General features: G+C 52.9%; 2 protein-coding genes across 7 annotated transcripts in view; both read right to left on the reverse strand.

Annotated features, from left to right (window-relative positions):
* The window catches only part of RNF216 (ring finger protein 216), a 31,398-nt gene extending 23,735 nt beyond the window's left edge, over positions 1-7,663 (reverse strand). For 3 of the 6 annotated variants that reach the window (XM_061548487.1, XM_061548481.1, XM_061548468.1), the window contains exons 1-4: positions 7,529-7,663; positions 2,799-2,913; positions 2,206-2,294; positions 1,466-1,645 (exon numbers count right to left, since the gene is read on the reverse strand). In XM_061548487.1, the coding sequence (XP_061404471.1) occupies positions 1,466-1,645; positions 2,206-2,294; positions 2,799-2,862 (333 nt within the window). In that variant the 5' untranslated portion in view covers positions 2,863-2,913; positions 7,529-7,663. Of the gene's footprint in view, positions 1-1,465; positions 1,646-2,090; positions 2,295-2,798; positions 2,914-7,454 lie in introns of those variants that run through there. The other 3 variants (XM_061548475.1, XM_061548493.1, XM_061548500.1) reach the window with 3 other exon arrangements.
* A 1,058-nt stretch (positions 7,664-8,721) lies between these two features.
* The window catches only part of LOC133340363 (hexokinase-1-like), a 66,106-nt gene continuing 51,210 nt past the window's right edge, over positions 8,722-23,617 (reverse strand). The window contains exons 9-19 of the mRNA XM_061548510.1: positions 23,115-23,354; positions 22,394-22,698; positions 21,687-21,835; positions 20,388-20,507; positions 17,944-18,039; positions 17,266-17,365; positions 14,769-14,952; positions 14,151-14,306; positions 13,479-13,566; positions 12,717-12,862; positions 8,722-12,563 (exon numbers count right to left, since the gene is read on the reverse strand). Coding sequence (XP_061404494.1) covers positions 12,419-12,563; positions 12,717-12,862; positions 13,479-13,566; positions 14,151-14,306; positions 14,769-14,952; positions 17,266-17,365; positions 17,944-18,039; positions 20,388-20,507; positions 21,687-21,835; positions 22,394-22,698; positions 23,115-23,354 — 1,729 coding nt within the window. The 3' untranslated portion in view covers positions 8,722-12,418. The remainder of the gene's footprint in view (positions 12,564-12,716; positions 12,863-13,478; positions 13,567-14,150; positions 14,307-14,768; positions 14,953-17,265; positions 17,366-17,943; positions 18,040-20,387; positions 20,508-21,686; positions 21,836-22,393; positions 22,699-23,114; positions 23,355-23,617) is intronic.

Below are 23,617 nucleotides of genomic sequence, written 5' to 3' on the forward strand. Positions count from 1 at the left end.
AAGCAAGCGTAACTCCCCGTGTAATGGAGAGCAGCCCACTGAAGCAGGTTTCACGGAGCTACCGCCAGAGATCCCGTTTTGAAGTGACGCCCTGGGGGCCAGCCCTTTCCCAGCTGCCCAGCCAAAGAGAATCACGCCTGTCGCACGACATTCAAACCAATATTTTTCATTCCCAGCGCTGGAATGTATCCAGTCTAAGCGCAGAACTAATTACCACAACACCAAAGACAAAGATCCCCCGTATAGCCTGAACAGACTGTTGGGGCAAGTGCTGTTAGCGAGCACCTATGAAGGCCGGCACGGTACACGAGGGGGTGGGTGGCCAACACCACGCCCAGCTGCCTTTATCTCCTGAGTGGCGATGTTTTTATACACCACACCAGGTACTCATTTGATGCAGAGTCAACCTAGGGAAGTCCCAGGACCGGTTCAGATAATTGTCACTGGTGTTGACCGTGAGCGGGAATTGAACTCGGACATTACCGCTCCCCACCACGACCAGCGCAACCAGCACCACGCACGGTGAGCTGCCTACCATAGACCAACTGTGGTGAACTCACTTACACTGCTGCTGCTGCTGCTGCGGAGATGGCCAAGGATGGAGGGGCAGTGGGGTGAACGAACCCTCTCCCATTCCGAGACATCTGCAAGTTGCAGGGTGGTGGGTGGGTGTCCCTTTCACTGCCGAATCTCGGACCGTGCAAGCGGATAAGTGTCAATTTTACTTTAGAGGCGTAGTAGCATTAGTAGCGCTGTTGTTTTAATAAAGACGTTTTTATACTCAACCGTAGCGACATGAACCTTATGGCAGTACCCCGGCTCTCGCATAATGTCCGTGATGAAGTCGTTTTAAGTCTGTTGATGGTCGGCGATGCGGCAATCGACTCATCTCGACGAGCTGTACAAGATGTGATATGGTGAATACGCGCTTTCAGGGTTTCAGCGCAATCGTCCTCGCTGCGTTTCGACATCGCACTGATGTCGGATTGATTTGTATTCCAGTCGCGGAGTTAAGTACACCCCTAGAAAAAATAGTGTCCCAGAAATAAAATATTTCATTGCCTCAGCCATTTTGTATTATTTGGTACCCCGGGGTAGCGCCATAAAGATCACATGACCGTCGCCACTCTACGATAGCTGGCGGCAACACTGTGCCACACGCCCTCCTTGCATGGTCTTGTGGGAGCCTCGGTACCGATAAAGTTACTTGATTTTAGTTTTAGTTCCGGTACCTGTTCCCGATGACGTACACGCACATGCACGTCATCGGAAAAGAACCTGATGATAAACTGATGACGTACATGCACGTCATCGGAATGGGAAATGGTTCAGAAAAAAGCTGCCATTCTTTTTCAACTGTCACGCCGGGAAATGGAATCGAACCCGGCACCCTCTGGGTGTCGTAACGCTCCAGTTATCACACGGTCATGGGGAAACTGAACCCCCACCCTTCGCTGGCACTCACCACCTGGCCCACGACCGTGGCTAGCTGGTCGCGGTCGATGCCAACGGCGCCACCGTCGCCGCCCTCGTCGGGACCAGCCGGTGCCTCCTCCGCACCCTCCACCACCACCTCCTTGGGCGCCGATGCTGGCGCCGTCATGGCAGCAATATCATTGTCGTCCTCGCTCCGGAGCTCCTCCACCTGCGCGGGGGGTTAGCAGCCAAGCATTAACATCGTCATCGTCACGATCAACATCATCAACATCAAAGACAAAGACCCCCCCCGTTCACGAGCCGGCACGGCACGCGAGGGCGTGGGTGGCCAGCACCACACCTGACCGCCTTTGGCTCCCCAGTGATGATGTTTGCACACTGTAATAGGTAATTTTTTGAGGCTGAGTCGACCTAGGGGAAGACCAGGACGGGTTTAGATGATCATCACTGGTGTTTGTTGCGAACGGGAATCAAACTTGGGTTGCTGGGTTCTTAGCACTGCTCCCCATATCATCAGCATCACCGCCATCACCAACAACCGCCATTCGCCATCAAGTGGTGTTGACGTCACCACGGCGCTTGTGCCAGGCCAGGTGCACTTTGAGGCCACGTGAAGTGTCGAAGGCACGCTGGCAGGAGGTGACGGGACTGACCCAGCAGGTGCCATGGGTTGACTGACTGAGATGACTGGGAGATGCACCACCTGTGCTCCCCACTGTGCCAGTATCACCACCACCAACATCAACACCACCGTTACATCATCGTCACCGCGTGAAGGATGGCGTTGATGTCATAGTTGTCGCCGTCGTCCGAATCGTCAGAGACAACGAGGACTGGGCTCCGGCGATTCCACGAGGCTGGGGGGGTGGGGGGGTTAGGAGGGGGAGGGAGGGCAGAAGCAAACATCAGAGTCATGTGCAGCCAGTGAGTGGCCAGGAAAGTGAGTGGGATAGGGAAGCAGTCATTGAGTGGGTGAGTGTATTAGTGAGAAGGTGAGTGAGAGGGATTCAGGAGGGGCAGAGTGAGTTAATTAGTGAGATGAGTGGGTGAGTGTGATCGGGAGAGGGTGACTGAGTGGGTGAGACAATTTGTGGGCGAGTAAATTAGTAGGTGAGAGGCATAGAGAGGGGGTGAGTGAATGGATGAGTGATCAAGTCAGTGGGTGAGTGAGTGGGATAGGATGGGAGGTGAGTGGATAAGTCAATGAGTGTGTGAGTGAATCAGTGAAAAATTCAGTGGGTGAGTTGGCAGGTGAGCAAGTGAGTGAGCAGGTAAATGAGTGAGCAAGTGAAAGATCACGTGGGTGAGTGAGCAAGTGGGCGAGTGAGTAGGTGGGTGAGCGAGGTGAGCTTTGCTCTCACCAGGGCTGTTGTTGACCTCTCCCAGGATGACTACATCTGGGGGAGCGGTGGCGGCGTCGTCCATGTGCGATGCTCCCAGAGTCCCGCTCCTACGTCTTCAACACACCACGGGACGCTACACACATCGGCACAACATTGACGCGTCAATATAAACATTACGTCAACGCAAGATATGGACACGGCATGGAACACGCATCAATACGTCAGCACAACATCGACGTCACAAATTCTGATTGGAGCTGCAACCACTGCGGCAACGTCGAATCAGACCACCAGACTACCTGAGGCCGAGCTTGCTGTGCCTGAAAACAAATGGCAGCTTCACAATCCAATACGAGTGCGATACGGACAAAGTAATGTACCGTACTGACTAGTAAGTATGGACTGCATAAAGGAATAAGTGAATGAGAAGTTGACTGCCACTTAACTAGTGACTAATACTAGACCTACCCCATCCCATATCAACTAGTGACTAATACTAGACCAACCCCATCCAATGGCGGAGCCAGGATTTTCAGGTAGCGGGGGCAACCCCTCCAGCAATGAAGAATGATAGAGGAGTTGTTAGTAAGTAAGGACTTGTCCCTTGCTTTTTATGCGAGCGTGTGCGGCGATGGCGCAGCCATCGATGGAGGGTCGAATTCGAATCGCGTTGTGTGATCGGCATCGCGCTCGCTGAGGGTGAATGTGCCTTCAGGGAAGTCGTGCACTGTATACGCAACTGCGCACAATTCTGTGAGTCACTTCTAACTGCTTTGCCGTTACTTATTGTCAATTATGGACTCAGACTATTGCCCTATCATCTCATAGAGACCCTGGCACATAAAAATATGCTACACAGTGGCAGTGGGGGTCGCAAAATGCCTATTTATTACTAATAAACCCCAATGATCCGATCAAAATCCTTAATTTCGGTTAGATCATTGGGGGGGCACGTGCCACCCCACCCCCCATAATGGCTCCGCCAGTGCCCGCATCAACTCGTGAGTAAGTGGGTGAGTGAGTGGATGAGTAATTGGACAGGTGAGTGTCGGTGGGTGAGCGAGTGGCTGAGTGGATGTACATATATGTATGGTGAACTTCATTCTGAACCGTACGTAGCCAACCATGCTAATCGGAGGTGCGGGAGAAGTACAACTAAACACAAAAATAAATGAGTTTTCAATTGAGAGTGGGTGTGTACGGAGTGGGTGTGTAGGGAGCTAGGAACCCGAGTTTGGTTCCGACTCACAGCCAACACCAGTGACGATTGTCTGAAGCGGTCCTGGGCCTCCCTGAGGTCGCCTCAACTTCAAATGAGTACGAGAATAGGTTTTCCCCTTTTTTGTGGCAAAAAAAACTGTTGTGTTAAGATATTAAAACACCAAACTGAAACCTTTTACAAGGAATCATGTCTGCATTAACCAAAATACTTGTGGTCAGAATGCAAACAAAAAAACATTCTCTGATAATATATGCATTGTCTTTGAAACCGATTGGTCCACACCAGAGACAGATTTCTTTCGAGCCTTGTCTCAAACGGTGTTAGACCAGAGGACGCCAAAAGGCGTACAGCACAAAGACACGCACTATCAGAGTAATGAGAGCCCGGGGTGAGCAGCTACATCATGGGACCTCCTTTGCCAGTACCAAAATATGAGAATAGGTTTTCCCCTTTTTTTCTGGCAACAAAACAGGTGTTAAAAATGAGTACCTGGTGTGGTGTGTAAACATCTCCAATGGGGAGACAAAGGCGGCCCGAGCCTGGTGCTGGCCACCCACCCCCTCGTGTGCTGTGCCGGCCTTCGTAGATAGGTGCTACTCGCTAACAGCACTTGCCCCAACAGTCTGTTAAGGCTACATGGGGGGGAAACGTTGCCTTACGTTGTCTATGTGTGAATCTGTGTATACGTGCCATTGCGTGTATGTTATGTGCGTGATAGCCGACATGCTAGAGATAGTTAATGTCAAAAGGGACTTTCCAAGTGACCATAATAAATAAATTATTGACACAATTTGAACACAACACAAGGTCGATGTAAAATATATATATAGCATCACGCCAACACTCAGACAAATCAACACATGAGTGCAACATCAGTCCATTACCACTATGTATCAACAACATACAACAAAAATAGCAACATCAAGCGACACATCATCAGAACGACATCATCAGCATGACATCGCCAGCGGAACACGACGTGAGCACACCCCAGGAGCGATGTTGACGCAAGACTGCACACGTCGGCCATGCCTCTTTGCATCCTCCTCCTCGTCGTCCCCAAAGCTGCTTCTACACTCGGCGCCACGCAACACCCACACGACGACTACTACCCCAATACCAACACCCACACTACTACTACCTCAATACCAACACTCACACTACTACTACCCCAATACCAACACCCACACTACTACTACTACTCCAATACCAACACCCACACTACTACCCCAATACCAACACTCACACTACTACTACCCCAATACCAACACCCACACTACTACCCCAATACCAACACTCACACTACTACTACTCCAATACCAACACCCACACTACTACCCCAATACCAACACTCACACTACTACTACCCCAATACCAACACCCACACTACTACCCCAATACCAACACTCACACTACTACTACCCCAATACCAACACCCACACTACTACTACTACTCCAATACCAACACCCACACTACTACCCCAATACCAACACTCACACTACTACTACCCCAATACCAACACCCACACTACTACCCCAATACCAACACTCACACTACTACTACTCCAATACCAACACCCACACTACTACCCCAATACCAACACTCACACTACTACTACCCCAATACCAACACCCACACTACTACCCCAATACCAACACTCACACTACTACTACCCCAATACCAACATCCACACTACTCCAGTATCAACACCCACACTACTACTACTACCTCAATACCAACACTACTACTTCTACCCCAATATCAATACTCACAACACTACTACTACCCCAATACCAACACTCACACTACTACTCCAATACCAACACCCACACTACTACCCCAATACCAACACTCACACTACTACTACTCCAATACCAACACCCACACTACTACCCCAATACCAACACTCACACTACTACTACCCCAATACCAACACCCACACTACTACCCCAATACCAACACTCACACTACTACTACCCCAATACCAACACCCACACTACTACTACTACTCCAATACCAACACCCACACTACTACCCCAATACCAACACTCACACTACTACTACCCCAATACCAACACCCACACTACTACCCCAACACCAACACTCACACTACTACTACTCCAATACCAACACCCACACTACTACCCCAATACCAACACTCACACTACTACTACCCCAATACCAACACCCACACTACTACCCCAATACCAACACTCACACTACTACTACCCCAATACCAACATCCACACTACTCCAGTATCAACACCCACACTACTACTACTACCTCAATACCAACACTACTACTTCTACCCCAATATCAATACTCACAACACTACTACTACCCCAATACCAACACTCACACTACTACTCCAATACCAACACCCACACTATTACTACTACCCCAATACCAACACTACTTCTACCCCAATACGAACATTCACACTATTACTACCCCAATATCAATACTACTACTTCTACCCCAATACCAATACTCACACTACTACCCCAATATCAACACCCACACTACTACTATCCTAATACAAACACCCACACTACTACTACTACCCTAATACCAACACCCACACTCCTATTACTACCCCAATACCAACACCCACATTGCTACTACCCTATTACCAACACTACTACCCGATCGCAGGTTACGGAACAGGCCCAGGTGCCATGGGTTGACTGGCAGATGCACCAGCTGCATCAACTCGCTGCGTTTTAGTCACGCAGCGCTCCGCACGTTGTTGTGAGCGTTGCTACTCGGCCCTCCGTTGTTGTTGAAAGGCGACTGCCTCCAACTGCCCAGTAGCAGCAGCGTCCTTCACGAGCCTCCTCCACAGAGGCCGATCTTGACACCGCTGTGATCAGTCATCTACAAGGCCACTCAGCTCCACGTCCTCCTGTACCGAATCAGTCCATCTCTTCTCTAGCCCGTGCCGCGCTGGTTTAGCCCCCTCGATCCGGCCAAACAGAAGCTGCTTGGGGGCATGCGAGTTACATGGCCCAGCCTCGCCTGCCGGAGGAGCTCACCGATGATGAAAACTGTCCCAGATATTTCATTGAGAGCTCCAAACACAATCCAGCCGTCGACAGGCCAGCCCAAATGTTCCTAACCCAGCATAGTAGTGCACTCGCAGTGCTCATCGCGTCCCCCCAGGCCGCGCTGAACCAGCGTGGCCAAGTGCTGCTCAATCGCAGCCAGTGCCTCGACACGAAAACGCCTCCAACCATAATCCAAAGATCTCCCGATAGCCCTCCCGCACTGCAGGGGCAAGCGCTGTTAGCGAGCTACGATGAAGGCCGGCACGGCACACGAGGCTGTTGGTGGCCAACACCACGCCCGGCCGCCTTTGTCTCCCCAGTGGCGATGTTTACACACCGCTACACCTCATTTGAGGCCGAGTCGACCTAGATGAGGCCCAGGACCGATTCAAACAATCGTCACCGGTGTTGGCCGTGAGCGGGAGTCGAACTGTGCTCCGTCCCCAGCAGCAGCACGCGGTGTTGTGCTGTACTCGCCGTGCTCCCCACGTGGCCGCCCGCGTTGGCGACCAGAGTGGTGAAGTAGGTCGCGGCTCGCCGCCTCTCAGCTTCGGTTCTTTCCGAAGAATCTAGAACCGGGTTTCCGGGATCCGGATCCCCTCAACGCTGATTGGACGAGGGGCGCGAGGAGTCACGTGACACGGAAAAGGATGTGGGAAAGGGTGTTCGGTCACGTGACACCGAGGGCGTTGGGGTGACGTCACTGTTTGGCACGTGGGAATTTGAAGTTCTCGTCGATGCTGTCAACGTCGGCCATGGTCGATCCACTGCTCGGGGCGCCACGACAGCGATATGTTAACTACCTCGCCTGGTATGCAGGAGGTCGTGCGTATGATCCCGACCCTGAGACCTGGTGTATATTTGGAGTTTGCATGTCTCTCCCCGTGTTCGTGTGGATTCTGTTCTGGGTTCTTCAAGTTTTCCCTCCACATTTAGAATCAACATGCGTTTCAATAATTTGGATGCTATACATTTCTACGTGATAAGTCACTTCGGTGAGATATGTGGCTATGTCACTTAGTGGACTTTACCTGGTAAAATAAAAAGCTAAATAGTAGATGGATGATGGAATTCCCCACACCTATCGCCAACGATTACCATATCTTATGATATAACAATTCACTCAGCTTCTGCACACGAGAGGATTTACATCGCTCCATCTCCTCTATGGACGTGCTCTAGGACGCATTCTACTCCCGAGCTGCCACTCTCTCTCGAGATTCTCGACCACCAGCCATCATTGTCCCTTAGCCGTGGCACGTTCTGCCCGAGCCCATAATAGAGGTCATTGTGATGTTATCAACCTGCGTATATGTTAACCCTTGCCACAAATAAACCAAGATGCCTTTCTGATCTCAAGAAACATAAACTATCACATGAACTCCGGTCATCCTCGCGGTGGCTTTTGGCTAGTCATAGAACAAAGACGGTCACTGCATCGTGCACTTTTAGATGTGCATCTGCGGCCGTCTAGAATGCTCTTCCTTCCGATATTCGGAAGCCACTGGGGCTACGCACTTTCAAATCTGGATTGAAAACTCATCTCTTTAGAAATGCTCTTTGTGTTTAATTTGTCGCCCTCCCCCCACACCGTCAGATAAACACGGTTAGCTACGTACGGTGCGAAATAAGTTCAACATACACATACATGCTCCTCTTGCCATCTCTCGGTGCAACTCCAAGCGTGCGCCTCTCCAGGCGTTTACCATCATCACGAGCAATGTCCTACCGACTGCCAGATGATAGACCGACCATGATGCCTCTTTGGCAGTGTAGACATTGGACGCGGCGCAGGCGCAGAATGGTGGGGACACGGCGCTTCTTTATTCACAACCACAGACACGTGGAGCCATTTTACAGAGCCACGACAGAGCGGTCGTCACATCCTCAAGCGATGCGGCGGCTCGAAGCCCACCGCCGATTGGCTCTGGCCGATATTTTTGGTCTACTCTTCCACGTTGACCTGTACCGTCTCGGAAGAAGAGGTGAGCGCACCCCACACGTTATCCCACCGCACGCGACATTGTCGCGATTGACGAACGCAGAAACGCCGCTCTGTAATCGTTTGAGGGGTGTAACGATGCAATTAGACGATTTATCATATTTTGGGGGGAAAATATTTAGCGCTCCGCTCGTGGCTGCCGCAAGGGGTCTCGAGTGAAGCTATCGAATTTGTTCTAACAGCGTGGAGAGAGAACCCGGTGATTGATCTGTGGATTCGTTACACCCCCGAAGCACGGTGAGCACACAGCCCGGCGGGGCACGCCGCGCGCTACTCTACACAAAACGCACAATAAATAAAAGCTTGTGATTGCGCACAGCCTGGGTCATCCGCATGGTCTTCGGCTCCGTCTTCAATATCATCAGCATTGTCATCGTCGCCGTCACCGTTATCAGCATTGCTATGATCAGCATTGTCATCACCGCCATTGTCATCACGATCATCGTCATCACTATCATCGTCGTCATCAGTATTATCAGTTCTCCTGTCACACATCGTGAACATCGTCACAGCAATCGTTACTCAATTGGGATTCCACGCAGCATCAGCATTCATCACCGCCCTACTGACAGCCTGACGCCCGCTTGCAGGCCAGGGTCCGCGTCATCTCATGCCACACAGGGGACAGCTGCCACTGGGGGGGGGGGGGGGGGGGTGCCACTTTCAAATATGCCAAGATGTGACGTAAAGCGGTCTGATACGCCACTACCGGCATATGGAAGGGCGGCTCGAAAATAAAAACAAAAAATCACCTTCACTAGGACCACCGGGGTTGGCACCTGTCTGGGCATCTGTGTTCCTGTGACTGGAATTGCTTTGGTACCAAGATCTGGTGGCATTGAATTTAAGTGTGGGAGACTGCACAAGTGTTGATGATGTGTAAAAGGTGGCAACTCGTCACCACTATCACTGTCATCAGTCATCATGGTCAGCATCATCATCATCTATCGTCATAGTCATCATTACCACGCGGACGACTTTCAAGTAGACACACACAGAAGCGACGTCGCCAACACATGCCGAGGAAGTGTTTACATGGGTACACACAGTGGCACGTGGTGACACACGGTGACACACGGCAACACAGAGTGACTTAAAGTGACACACGGGGGGCACTCGGAGACAGGACTTCACATCATGACCATCATCAGCCGCCTCATTTCATCGTCATCCCTTATCAATCGCCATCATCATCGCCCAGCTAATTGGATGAATCAATCATCTCATAACGATTGCCATCCAATCACACCCCTCTAGCCATCACACAGCGCCACACTGCGTCGTCATCATCATCAACAACACCCTCATCACACAACAGTACATTGCATCGCTATCCCTCGGGCTCAGACAAATACAGTATTAACAACATCAAGTTACCCTGGAAAGACTCGCCGAATCTCAAGACTGCTTTTCAAGAGGGGTGCTGCCACGTCGGGACGTTTGGCCAATCCCCTTCACTTGCCAGTAATTGAGAGTTGTGCTCTCTTTACGTGGGAGAAAAACGGGAGAACCCGGAGAGAAGCCAGCACCGGGCTGCAACACTCAACTGCTCTGCCACACAGACGAGTTCAGCTTGCTGCACTGCCATCCCCTGTAGTAGCAGCAGCAGCACAGAGAGAGATGTTTGGGAGTTCCACAAATCTGTGTTATCCACCAACCATCAACCCCTACCCTTCCCAAAGTGCCGGATCACAGGTCGAGGTTCGTAACGACCATTTCTATACAAGGTTCACCACGATGGGTGGCCAGCTGGCTGGACGACAGAACTGATTGGACGCAGAGGCCACCCCGCCAAATCGAGTGGCGGCCAGATTCAATAAATACCACGGCAAACGTCGCAGGGGGGTGATGAACCAAAGCTTCAAAGCAGCAGGGGGAGATGTGAGACCATCCGACTGTGTAAGGGGTAATCAAGGGAGTAACCAGGATGGTGGCCTCCAAGGTGGCCCAGAGGGTGTGCCCCCAGGGGAGCCACCTGTCCAGCTTTGACCCGGAACAGTCTGGATATTGGCACCTGTGTTTCGGTGGTAACATTTTGGTTTGAACCGGGATCTGCTCCGGGTTATTGCTGTGTTGTTATGGTGTTGATGTTGTGCTGGGACTTTGTCACAGGAGCCTGTACAGTGTTGACGACCGACTTCACCGGGGGGCCTCAATAGTCTACAGTGGGCAACGGTGGCGACGTAAGGTGCATCATGGAGTTAAAATGAACGCGTCTCATCGCGAAATGTGTGGGACTGTCCAAGCAGAGACAGAGAGAGAGAGAGAGACACAACACAGCGATACACACACACACAGATATATTGAAACACACATGTATAGAATACTCGCGTACACAAACGTGCACACAGACACACGGACCCACTCAGGTACACACAGACATGCATTCAAAGACAAAGATCCCCCGTATAGCCTTAACAGACTGTAGGGGGCAAGTGCTGTTAGCGAGCACCTATGAAGGCCGGAACGATACACGAGGGGGTGGGTGGCCAGCACCACGCCCGACCGCCTTTGTCTCCCCAGTGACGATGTTTACACACCGCACCAGGTATTCATTTGAGGCCGAGTCGACCTAGGGGAGGTCCAGAACCAGTTCAGATAATCGCCACTGGTGTTGGCCGTGAGCGGGAATCGAACCTGGGTCGCCGGGTTCATAGTGCAGCGCGCTAACCGCTACACTACCGCTTCCCAAAGACACACAATTACATACACGCACACACACACAGACACACATAGCCACAAAGAGACAAAGACACACAGAGGCACACACACCCACACCAAACACATGCGACTCACCACTGCTCGACCTCACCGTGGACCGGCTGTGGGGAGCGCCTACCACTCACAGCTCAGAGGAGGAGTGTTGGGGCTACAGGGGTTAAAGGTTGGGGGTGAGCAATCGATCCCAAATGGACGTGCGTGTCAGGGCAGTGTGTGGTGGTAGTGGTTGTTCGTGTTAGTGTGTGGTGGTGGAGGTAGTGGCTGTCCGTGGTTGTGTGTTGTGGTTGTGGCGGTAGTGGTTATCCGTGTTGGTGTGTGGTGGTCTAGGTAGTGGTTGTCCGTTGTTTTGTGTGGTGGTAGTGGTTGTCCGAGGTTGTGTCTGCCATGACAGTGTGTGCCCCATGGTGGTGGTGGGGTGGTAGAAGTGGTTATCCGTGGTGGAATGGCTAAGACTCCAAGCAGCGGCACACGACGGCGGTATGTGCAGTGATGGTCGTGGTGTGGTGGCGGTTTGTGTGGTGGCATTGTGTGTGGTGGTGGTGCCAAGCGGTGGTGGGGTGTGTTTGGTCGCGGTGGTGCCGGTGGCAGCGTGTGGTGGTGTGGTGCCGAGCAGGCTTGGTGTGCGAGGTGGTGGTGCCGGGCGGCTAGGACTCGGAGGTGTTGCGGAAGCGGCACGCCACAGCGGTGATGAGCGCCGCCCCCTTGCCGCTGCCGTCCTCCGACTGCAGGAACTTGACTTCGCATTTGGGGGAGAGCTGCTTCACCGTGTCGTGCAGGAAGCGCGCAAAGCTGGTGGGTCACACGGGGGTCACACAATCATCAGGTGAGTGTCTACTCATAGCCCTGCGTTCCCCCTCCATGCCCCAACCCCCCCTCGTATCCCCCGTGTCCCCCTTCCATTCCCCCCCATGCCCCCCGCCTGTGCCCCCGAGGGATACGCACTGTGGATGCAGCTTGTACATGCTGCCGTCCACCCCAACCGTGACCTTGAGGTGCTCCAGGCCGCGATTCTCACGGATCTTGTCCACGATGGCTGCCATACCGGCACCGCACATCTGGGCGGCACGGCGAGACACCACGCCGCACACCTAGCGCCGTACATGGCACGGCACCACACACCACACCGCACCACGGTGAGACAACAGCACACCTTGCACCGCACACCGCAACACACACTGCACCACGGTGAGATGACAGTACACCTAGCACCGCACCACACACCGCACCACGGTGAGACAACAACACACCAGTGCGGCACAGCTCCACAGTGAGAACAAACGACAGGCGTGTCATCTCACTTAACGAGCGAGATGCGTTCCGCGAAAATTGCTCGGTAAGCAAACACGCGTTGAACGATCGTCGTTTTCCCATTAACTCCGCTGCAAACAATGATAAAATTCTTGCTTGTAACCTTCACCAGCTATTGTGGGTTTGAATGGGCTCCTAGGTGGATGCCCACCACCAGCAGTGGAAGAATGGCAGGGGGATCTTATAACATACTCTTTGTTTTTTTTCGGTGAAGTCACGTAGGTGAAAACAAAATAAAATAAAAATAAAGCAACTAAATTATTTTATGTTTTATTTTATTTTGTTTTCACCTACTTGACTTTACCAAAAAAAACAAAGAGTATGGATCATTGCAGTCACGACAACTTCAAATCTAGGATCTTATAACAGCCACCACTACCACAACCACCCCCGTACCTCCTTGACGATGATGCTGTCATCACACGTGCTCTCCAGGCCCAGCTCGTGCAGGATGTTCCTCACCTGCAGCAAGGCCAGCCGGTCACTGTGAGAACACAGTCGGGGGGGACACAGGGCGATGAGTGGCGACGGACACGCGGGGACACGTGGGGACACGCGGGGACACGGGACACGCGGGGACAGACAGGGACATGGGGACACGAGTACGACACGGCGCAATGAATGGAGATTACACACGAGGACACGCGAGGACACGCGGGGACACGCGGGGACACGCGGGAACACGCGGGGACACGCGGAGACACGCGGGGACACGCGGGGACACGCGGGGACACGCGGGGACAGACAGGGACATGGGGACACGAGTACGACACGGCGCAATGAATGGAGATGTACACACGAGGACACGCGGGGACACGCTGGGACACGCGGGGACACACGGAGACACGCGGGGACCCACGGGGACACGCGGAGACACACGGGGACACGCGGAGACACGCGGGGACACGCGGGGACACGCGGGGACACGCGGAGACACGCGGGGACACGCGGGGACACACGGGACGATGAATGGAGATGGCCACGCGTCCGAATTTGTGCAAGTCTGAGTGGATGGCAACATCTCTGTCCCTGCCCCCCCCCCCTCCCCCCATCATCCCTGGGGCTCACCTCTCGATTTGGGAGAGGAACCTCGTCTCGAAGATGCCGCGGGTTTTGAGACGCTCGGAGATCTTTCCGCGGAAAAGGAGGCCGTGCTTGGTGAAGTCCATGAGGATGTTCCTCACGATCTCGCCCAGGTACATCCCACTCATGAGCTTCTCAAACCTGCAGAGGCACAGGTCCCCGTGAGGCCTCGAGAGAGGCAAGTACTGTTGAGCGAGCACCTATGAAGAACGGCACTACAACTTTGTCTTACACCACACCAGGTACTGATTTAAGGCTGAGTTGTCCTAGGGGAGGCCACAGGATCAGTTCCAATAATCATTACTAATGTTGGTCGTGAGCGAGAATCGGACTGTGTTCAGAGCTCAATGCGATAGCCACTGTGCCACCATTCAGAAAAAAAACTAAGACAAAGATCCCCCGTATAGCCTGTAACAGACTGTTGGGGCAAGTGCTGTTAGCGAGTACCTATGAAGGCTGGCACAATACACGAGGGTGTGGGTGGCCAGCACCACGCCTGGCCACCTTTGTCTTCCTAGTGTACACACACACGCACACGTACATACACACACATGTACACATGTGCACGAGACAGGCCGTGCAACCCAGTGTGCTCCCGCACACCTCTGCTTGCCGGGGTTGAGCGACCCGGCGTCCACCAGCTGGTCGTACTCGGTGCGGATGTCGTCGATGACGCCCGAGTCCCCGAAGGCGCCCCACTCCATGTTGATGCACATGCGGCCCGAGTCGCCCTCCACCAGCTCCACGTTCCGCATCTCCTCCATGTAGCAGCAGTTGCTGCCCGTGCCTGGGCACAGCCGCGGCATGGAAAAGACACGGCAGAAACACGGGAGAAAGATGGGAGAGAGATGGGTGAGAGAGATGGGTGAGAGAAAATGGGTGAGAGAGATGGGTGAGAGAGATGGGAGAGAGATGAGATGGGTAAGAGATAGAGGATGAACATCGGTGGAGGAATGTTAGGCAAGGTGGATTCAATATACAGGGAGGGGTTCTTCTTCTGCAGAAAATCTTGAAGGGGTCGTGGGAGTGTGGCAGTAAGGAGTGAGAAGTTACTCTGGGCTCGCCCACCCCATCAACAGGAGGCGAGAAATGGTGGTGGTGGTAGTGGTGGCGGTGGCTTGCACCCACACCAAAGATGAACATCAATGGAGGGATACAGGCAAGGCTGATGAGTTAGATGCCTTCTATGACATCGTGTTCCTGCTGCTGGCTAAAGTGACCCCTCGGCATAGAGTCATCTGCATGGCTGAGTGTAATGTCCTCGTGGGTACTGACGCAGTCACCTGGGATGGACTAATTGGAAGGCATGGGGAAGATCAGCTCAATAATAACGGTCGGAGGCTGCTAGATTTCTGTGCAGCCAATGGGTTTGTAATTACCAACACGCTGTACCAGGATCGGCGCATCCACAAAACATCATGGATGCACGCTGGGTCCAAGAAAAAATATCTTCTGGACTACAAAGTGATGGAACAGTGCATTTGGGCTACCATGGAGCTGATATATTTTTTGTGTTTAGTTTGTTGTCTTCCCCCACACTTCTGATTAGCATGGCCGGCTACTTATGCTGCGAAAGAAGTTCAACATACATGCATTCATACGATATGGCCAATGACCATCGGCTTGTCATCTGTAAGATGCGCCTGCCACTCTTCCACTGCAGTGTTGGGCGTCCACCTAAGACCCCGTTGAAACCCACAGTAGCCTGGTCTGAGGTAGCTGATGAAGGTGATTGCTTAGAATTTCATCATCACATGCAGCTGTGGTTGGCATAGTCCCACCCTCCTCCTGATGCCGAGGGTAAATGGGTAAGGTTGAGGACTGTGGCTCATGTGGCTGCTATGGCTGCAACGGGAACACAGTTCAGACCTCCCCAGAGATCCTGGCTGACGAAGGAAGTGTTCCGGCTGGTCGCGAGACAGGCCCACTTCCACCGTCTACAACAACCCATGTCGGAGAATCGCTTGGGAGGTTCAAAGAGCCGCACGATGCTGCAATGAGTGGTGGTCAGGGGTTGCTGAGGAAATGGAAGCTGCCTCAGTAGCCGGCAATCACAAATCACTCTGACTCCATCAATAAGGTAACTTTGCAACACCACACGTATTGCCATCCTTAAGGAAAAAGAGTGGCGATCCAATCTCTGATCCCCAGGAATAGGTTTTCAGATTTGCTGACCACTTCTGAGGGGTCTTGGGGGAGGAGTAATCCCCCAGCCCAGATAACATTACGAGGACAAGGTGGGGACGACCCTGCTGGGGATGCTTTGCCTCAAATTGTGTTGGAAGTGGCTGCCCCCCTGTGAGCGGCTGTCTGAGGTGCCATCTGTTGAGGAAGTGCAAAGAGTGATCCAGAGCCTCAGACCAGGAACATTTCGCGGGCAGAGATGCCCTCTCAATAGAACTGCTGAGAAAGGGTGGTGTCTGTGTGCAGGTTGCTCTGTATGACACCATTACGACCGTCCGCACCACAAGATGGATTTCCGCAAGATTGGAAGGATGCCCTGGTGGTCCCACTTCTTTAAGAAATTGGACAGCGTTGATTGCAACACTGATTTGCCTCCTCGCGTGGCCTCGGAGTGCACCCAGTCTAGCACACGTGCTGTGGTGACGTCACGATGACTTAGAGGCGATTGGCGGCTGTCACCGTTGGCGTGACAAAGAGTGAGTGACTGTGCGAGAGAGTGAGCCAGCGAGTGAGCAAGTGAGAGCGAGTGATTGAGCGAGAGTGAGTGAGAGGGAGTAAGTGAGCGAGTGAGCATGCCTAAGAGAGAGAGTGAGTGAGAGAAAGAGAGTCAGTGTGAGCGAGTCAGCGAGTGAAAAAGTGAGTGGGTGAGCCAGCGAGCGAGCGTGAACAAGTGAGAGTGAGTGAGATTGAGTGAGCGAGAGTGAGTGAGCAAGAGTGAGTGAGATTGAGTGAGTGACAGTGAGCGAGAGAGAGTGAGCCAGAAAGAGTGTGCGAGAGTGTGCGATCGAGTCCGAGCGAGCGATAGTGAGCGAGAGTGAGTGAGAGTGAACTAGCGAGTGAGTGAGAGAGCCAGTGAGCCAAGCGGGCGAGAGCGAGTGAACGAGAGTGTGCGATCGAGTGAGAGCGAGCGACTCACCGACGATGAGTCCGATCTCGCACTTGGGGTCCTCGTAGGCGCACGTCATCATGGTTCCCACCGTGTCGTTCACCACCGCGACCACGTCCAGCTCGAACTCCTACAGTCACGCACGCACAGACGTGGCTGAGCTGGCGAGGGTGAGTGAGTGAGAGGGTGACTACGTGGGTGGGTGAGTGGTTCGTTGAGTAGGTGAATGGGTGAGCGATTAAATGATTGAGGGGATTGGTGGCGCAGTGGTTAGCACACCGCGCTATGATCCCCGGTGATCTGTGCCTTTCGTTTGTTTGGAAGCATTATTTTTGTGGAGCTGTCGCGTGAGTGCGAGTAAGCAGTGCTGCAGATAGTGAGTACGCAGGCGGTGCAACTGCCTTGGGGCCTATGTTAGGGACCAGTGGTGCAATGGTTAGCGCACTGCGCCTCGAACCCAGTAACCCACGTTCACGAGTTCAAATTCCCGCTCACAGTCAACATCAGTTCCGACAATCTGAACAGGTGTGGCGTGTTAACATCAACACTGGGAGAGACAAAGGCAGCCGGGCGGGGACGGTGTTATTGGCCACACCGCCGCTCATAGGTGCCACGCTGTGTCAGCTGATACTCACAAAGAGCACTTGCCCTACAGCCTGTGTGGGCTACACAGGGCACCTTTGTGTGTACGTATATGTGGCGGCATACGTTTCTGCGCTGGATCGCCTCCCGGAGCAGCATCACCACGTCCTTGCCCTCACAGCCTGAGGCCTTGAAGCCCTTGGTCCAGTTTACCAGGAACCCCTGCACACACACACAAAGATTCCCCGTGTAAATCTTGACTTAAAGTTTTCGTGACTGCAGGAATTCATATTCTTTGGGTCTTTCGGTAAAGTCACGTAGATATATTCAAATAAAATAACAAAAAACTACGACGTTTTGATTGCAACACAAGTGGTCGTCATCAGGAATAGGGGGTTAGCCTCTAAAGGCAAACTGTTTATAAAGGTTTAGAGATGGGCGTAGCCCAAGTGTGTGAACAACATGGGCGGGGCAGCTGATGTTAATGTAGGAGAAAACAAGACACCGGCAGTGGGTCTCCACCAATCACAGGGCCGCCAGGCAATCATTGCACCTCGCTCCACACACCCACACTGCTGATGGTGGAGGTTGCTGCTAGAGGTGGTGGTAGTAGTGGGCAGTGATGGTCCTGGTGGTGGGCTTCCACCAATTAAAGGGCTACCAGGTCTAAAATGGAAACATAACAGCCAGTTATGACTTAAACTGGTTGATAACATCCTTCCAGTGATTGCTGAGTTTGTACCCATCTTCTCGGTTGAAATTGTGTCTACGTCTGGACATATGGATGGCTTCATGAACAAATCTTTGTTGACTTGCCTTTTGCCCGTCCAAGGACGGGTGTATTGCAGTAAATCTGAAACTTGCAAGCGATAAGCAGACCGCGACGTTATATTCATTGCATTAATGCATGTGCAATTTGTAAGGGCGCGGTGAAACAGACCTATTTCATTTTAAGGTTATAATCCCATACTCTTTGTTTCTTTCGGTAAAGTGATGTAGATAGAAAAATAACTAATAAATCACGACGTTTCGATAGCAACACAAGCCACTGTCTTCAGGTGAAACAATACAGCAGGCGGACTGCAGAGGAGGAAATGTAGCGAGAGAGCTACTGCAACCAAAGGTTGTATACATTTGTGGTGGCTACAACCCAAGGGTAAGTGGGCAGGACTCGGGATGGAATTTGCAAGTAAACGTAATCGCAGAGAGTAGGGGTGGATGAGCTCGGCTAATCCGAGGAGGGGGAGGGGGGGCTGCCGCAACAGGCGAGAGGGTGGGGGTGAAATTTACAGAGGGAAAGAGGTGATTTATTAGTTATTTTTTTCTACCTACGTGACTTTACCGAAAGAACCAAAGAGTATGAATTCCTGCAGTCACGAAAGCTTCAAATCAAGTTAATGATTGTTAATGAGGGAGGCTGTTCGATAACGATTATTATTGAGGGGGGAGGGGTTCTCCATGCGGAGTGATGTCACCCACTCATGAGGGGTGGGGGTGTCCATTTGGAGGACGTCACCTGCTCATGAATATTAATGAGGGGGGATGGTCGATGTGGAATGACGTCACGAGCGTTAAGGACATTCCTGGGTGATTATAGTCAGTATAGCCAGTGGGTTTGCAAAGCACCTTCGTCTTAGAGAAATCAATGTCCTGTGAGTCCATCGCATTAAAGCAATGATCAGCCACCGCCGTGGTATTGGTCCTACCGTGTTTCAGATCTGCCTTATGTTCACCAACTCGGTTCGAGACGTGTCGCTGAGTTTCCCCAATGTGACTACTGCTGCAGGCGCAGCTTAGTTTGTAGATGCCGGGGTATTGCATGTCAGGGATCACATCCTTCACAGATCGCATCAGATTGCTAATTTTATGTACTGTGTTAAATCGAACCTGGATCTTGTGTTTGCTCATGATTTTTAAAAATCTTTTTGGTACTGGTGGTCAGGGACGTGCGGTCAGGGGAGGCAGGGGAGGCAGAGCCTCACCTGTAATACTCCAATGAAAATAGCTGTTACGAAAAGTAAAAAAAAAAGAATAATAAAATAAAATAAATATTAAGATTTTTCCACTGATCTGTGTTATGTAATTTCTGTACGATTTTTATAGTCAAAATCGCCAAATTTGCGGAGCTCCGCTGCAAATACAGGGAGAGACGAGAGGTGAGGCAGCGACGAGCTCAGCCTCCCCTCTGATTGCGCAACCCCTCAGTAACTGGATGGAGCGCGTGCAATAAGCGCGTGCCTGTTACTATCTCAGTATGTCACCAATGTAATGTTTGTAGACCCCTTCATTTCATGTCCGCGCCTTCCATACTCCAGGTAACTTATTTCACGTATGTGTATAAACTAGAAAGATATTTAGGCTCGCTGGTCTCGTCATGAAACTGCAATAAAAAAGCACCAAGGGAGGCAGCTATCACATCTGCCTCACTGAGGGGGACGTGTCTAACACATAGTAGTGGTGGTGGTGATGTTGATAGTGGAGGTGGTAGAGGTGGTAGTGGTGGTAGTAGTAGTGGTGGTGATAGTGGCGATGGTAGTAGTGGTGACGGTGGTAGTGGTGGTGGTGCTCACCACGTCGAGGCTCGTCTGCCGGCATGGGAAGGAGAAGGTGAAGCCAAGGGGGAGGCGCCACCCGGCCATGCCCATGTAGTCCAGGAAGTCGGAGATGCAGCCCACGATGTGGTCAAACAGCTATTCTCGGGGACACGCGGGGACACGGAGGGACATGCGGGGACACACAGGGACACACACAGACACATGGGGGGATACGGGAACATGCAGGGACATGGGGACACCCAGAGACACAGGGGGGGGGGGCATGCGGGGACACGCAGGGAACACGCAGGGACACATACGGGGACACATACGGAGACACGTGGGGGGACACGGGTGCATGGGTTAGTGTGTGTGTGCAGTTATGTACGGATGTATAATTCTGTCTATGTCTGCGTGTACCTATGCGCATACCTTTCTCTGTATCTCTTTCTATATCTCTCTGTACATCTGTGTGTGTATCTCTGTGTGGGGAGCGGTGGTCAATGTTTGTGCACAGCGTGACAAAACTCGTGACTTGAGTTCAATTTCCTCTCACAACCAATAACAATGGCGAATATCTGAACCAGTGCTGGGCCTGCCCTAAGTCAGCTCAGCCTCAAATGAGTACGTGGTGCGATGTGTAAACATCACCACTGGGGAGACAAAGGCGGCCGGGCGTGGTACTGGCCACCCACCCCCTCGTGTGCCATGCCGGCCTTCATAGGTGCTCACGAACAGCACTTGCCCCAACAGTCTGTTAAGGCTATATGGGGTGTCTTTGTCTTTATATCTGTGTGTGTATTTATCTTCGTGTGTGTATCTTTGTGTATATCTGTGTGTGTATCTCTGTGTATATCGGTGTGTGTATCTGTCTTTGTGTGCGTATCTCTCCGTGTATCTCGGTGTGTGTGTATGTATCTGTCTCTATCTCTGTGTGTATCTGTGTGTGTATCGGTCTCTCTCTGTGTGTATTTACGTGTGTATGTGTATCTATGAAGGAGGCTCATAAAAGACACTACTGGTCAGTTTGAGGCAGTTGGCCTTCAACATAATGGAGGGTAGAGGAGCGATGCTCACAACAATGAGTAGAGCGCTGGGCAGCTAAAATACAGCAAGTTTGCACAGTAGGGGGCACAGCTGATGCATCTGCCAGTCATCTCAGTCAGTCAACCAATGGCACCTCCTGGGTCTGTCCCATGTCAGTGAGTCTTCCACACTTCACGTGGTCTCAAAGTGCACCTGGCCTGGCGCACAGGTGCCACTTAGTGGCGAATGGCAGGTATTGATGTATCTCCATATCTGTGCGTATCTGTATCTGTGTGTGCATCTCCGTACGTCCTCGGCGCTGCCCTGCATGATCTCCGCAGGGATGGGGTAGATCTTGTTGTGCATCTCCACGCTTCGCTTCTTGCTGCTGCGGATCTTGACAAGCAGTACGCGGAAGTTCGTGCCGCCCAGGTCCAGCGACAGGAAGTCTCCGTTCTCTACACAGACGCAAACATGAAGATGAAAAGTTCACCCGTGTGGCCCATACAGACTGACAGGGCAAGTGACGCTTGCGTAGTGCCTACGAAGGCCGGCACGGTGCACGAAGGGGTGGTTGGCCGGTACCACGCCTGGTCGCCTTTGTCTCCCCAGTGTCGATGTTTACACAATGCACCAGGTACTCATCGGAGGCTGATTCGACCTCGGAGAGGCCCAGGACCGGTTCAAGTAATCATCTCTGATGTTGGCCATGTGTGGGATTTGAACTCGAGTGGCTGGGTTCATAGCGCAGTACGCTAATTGCTACACTACCACTCCCTACCGCCACCATCACCACCACCACTGCCTTCACTACCACCATCATTGCCAGGGCCACCACCGCCACCACCACCACCACTACGGCCTCCACTACCACCACCACTACCACCTTCGCCACCGCCACTACCAATGTCACTACTGCCACCGCCACCACCACCACCACCACTACAACCACTACCACCACTGCCACCACTACCTCTACCGCCACTGCCGCCGCGGGCTCCGTAGTGTCGCCTCACCGCTGCCGTCGGGCGTGGAGCGCACATAGGAGGGCAGCATCTTGACGCTAGCCGTGGCGTGCGAGTCGCGCGCCAGTCCCCGGTCCATCTCCTGCCGCATGCGCCGCTTCACGTCCAGCAGCTGCGTGAGCGACAGCTTGAGCGGCGCCAGCGTAGCGTCGATGAGCTTGCGCTGCTCGGCCAGGCGGTACGCCACGGCCGTCACCATCGCCGAGCCTTTGCTGCTGCCGCACTCAGACAGCAGGAACTGCACGCGGCTCTCCGGGGCCAGGCGGCGCATCATCAGCTGCAGACGCTTGCTGTACCTGTGCGGGGAGCGGGGGAGGAGGGGAGAGGAGGTTAGACAAGAGGAGGAGACGGGAGAGAAGAAGAGGAGGCAAGAACAGGAGGCAAGAGGAGAGGAGTGAGGTTGTAGCAGTGATAAGGATGGTGATGACGGTGATGTTGACGAAGATAAAGAACCGCATGCACAGTTTTAGTCTCTCACCGTTTAGTGTTATTGTGAAGCGTCTGTAATGCAGCCGCATCTGCAGAGGCGCGCGATAGAAACGGGAACTGCTGTGTAAATGTGTAACTAAGTTAAGTGACAATGCCCCACGGGGTCATGTCAGGCCACCCCGTCGGGGTCACGTTAGGTCACCCTGTCAGGGTCACACGAGATCATCCTGTCGAGGTCGTGTAAGGTCGCCCCATCGGGATCGCACGAGATCGCCCCGCTCACTGGGGGTGCGTCTTGTAGACGGTGCCGTCCACGCCGACCGTCGTCTGCAGCTTCTTCACAGCCTTATTGAGGCGCAGGCGCGAAACGACAGCGCCGAGCGCGGCCGCCACCAGGTAGGCGGAGCGCGTGCTCACGATGGCGCAGATCTGCTGCAGCGCTGCGCAGTCCTCCTCTGACGGGTGCAGCGAAAAGTGGTCCGAGAGCAGCTCCCGCGCCTTCAGCACACCCTCCTTGTTGCGCCTGCACACGTGGGGATGCACGCACGGATACGTCAACACCTCTGGCTGCCCTCACCTACGCTCCCTCATACCCGCGCACCCGTCTGTCCCGGGCGGGGGTTCAGCCAATGTCCGCCCGGCGACGGCGTGAGGGTTGAGGTTCCGCTGACGGCTTGAGCGGCAGCGGCGAGATGTCTTCACTCTTGGTTCCCGGGACACTCTCTACGCTTATGCACACTCCTTTTATATATCCCTCCTCATTCCGAGCCCTCACGTGTTCCCCCT

This window comes from Lethenteron reissneri, chromosome 2 (genome assembly GCF_015708825.2).
Source record: "Lethenteron reissneri isolate LAM-NWPU_2019-01 chromosome 2, ASM1570882v1, whole genome shotgun sequence".
Classification (NCBI taxonomy): domain Eukaryota; kingdom Metazoa; phylum Chordata; class Hyperoartia; order Petromyzontiformes; family Petromyzontidae; genus Lethenteron; species Lethenteron reissneri.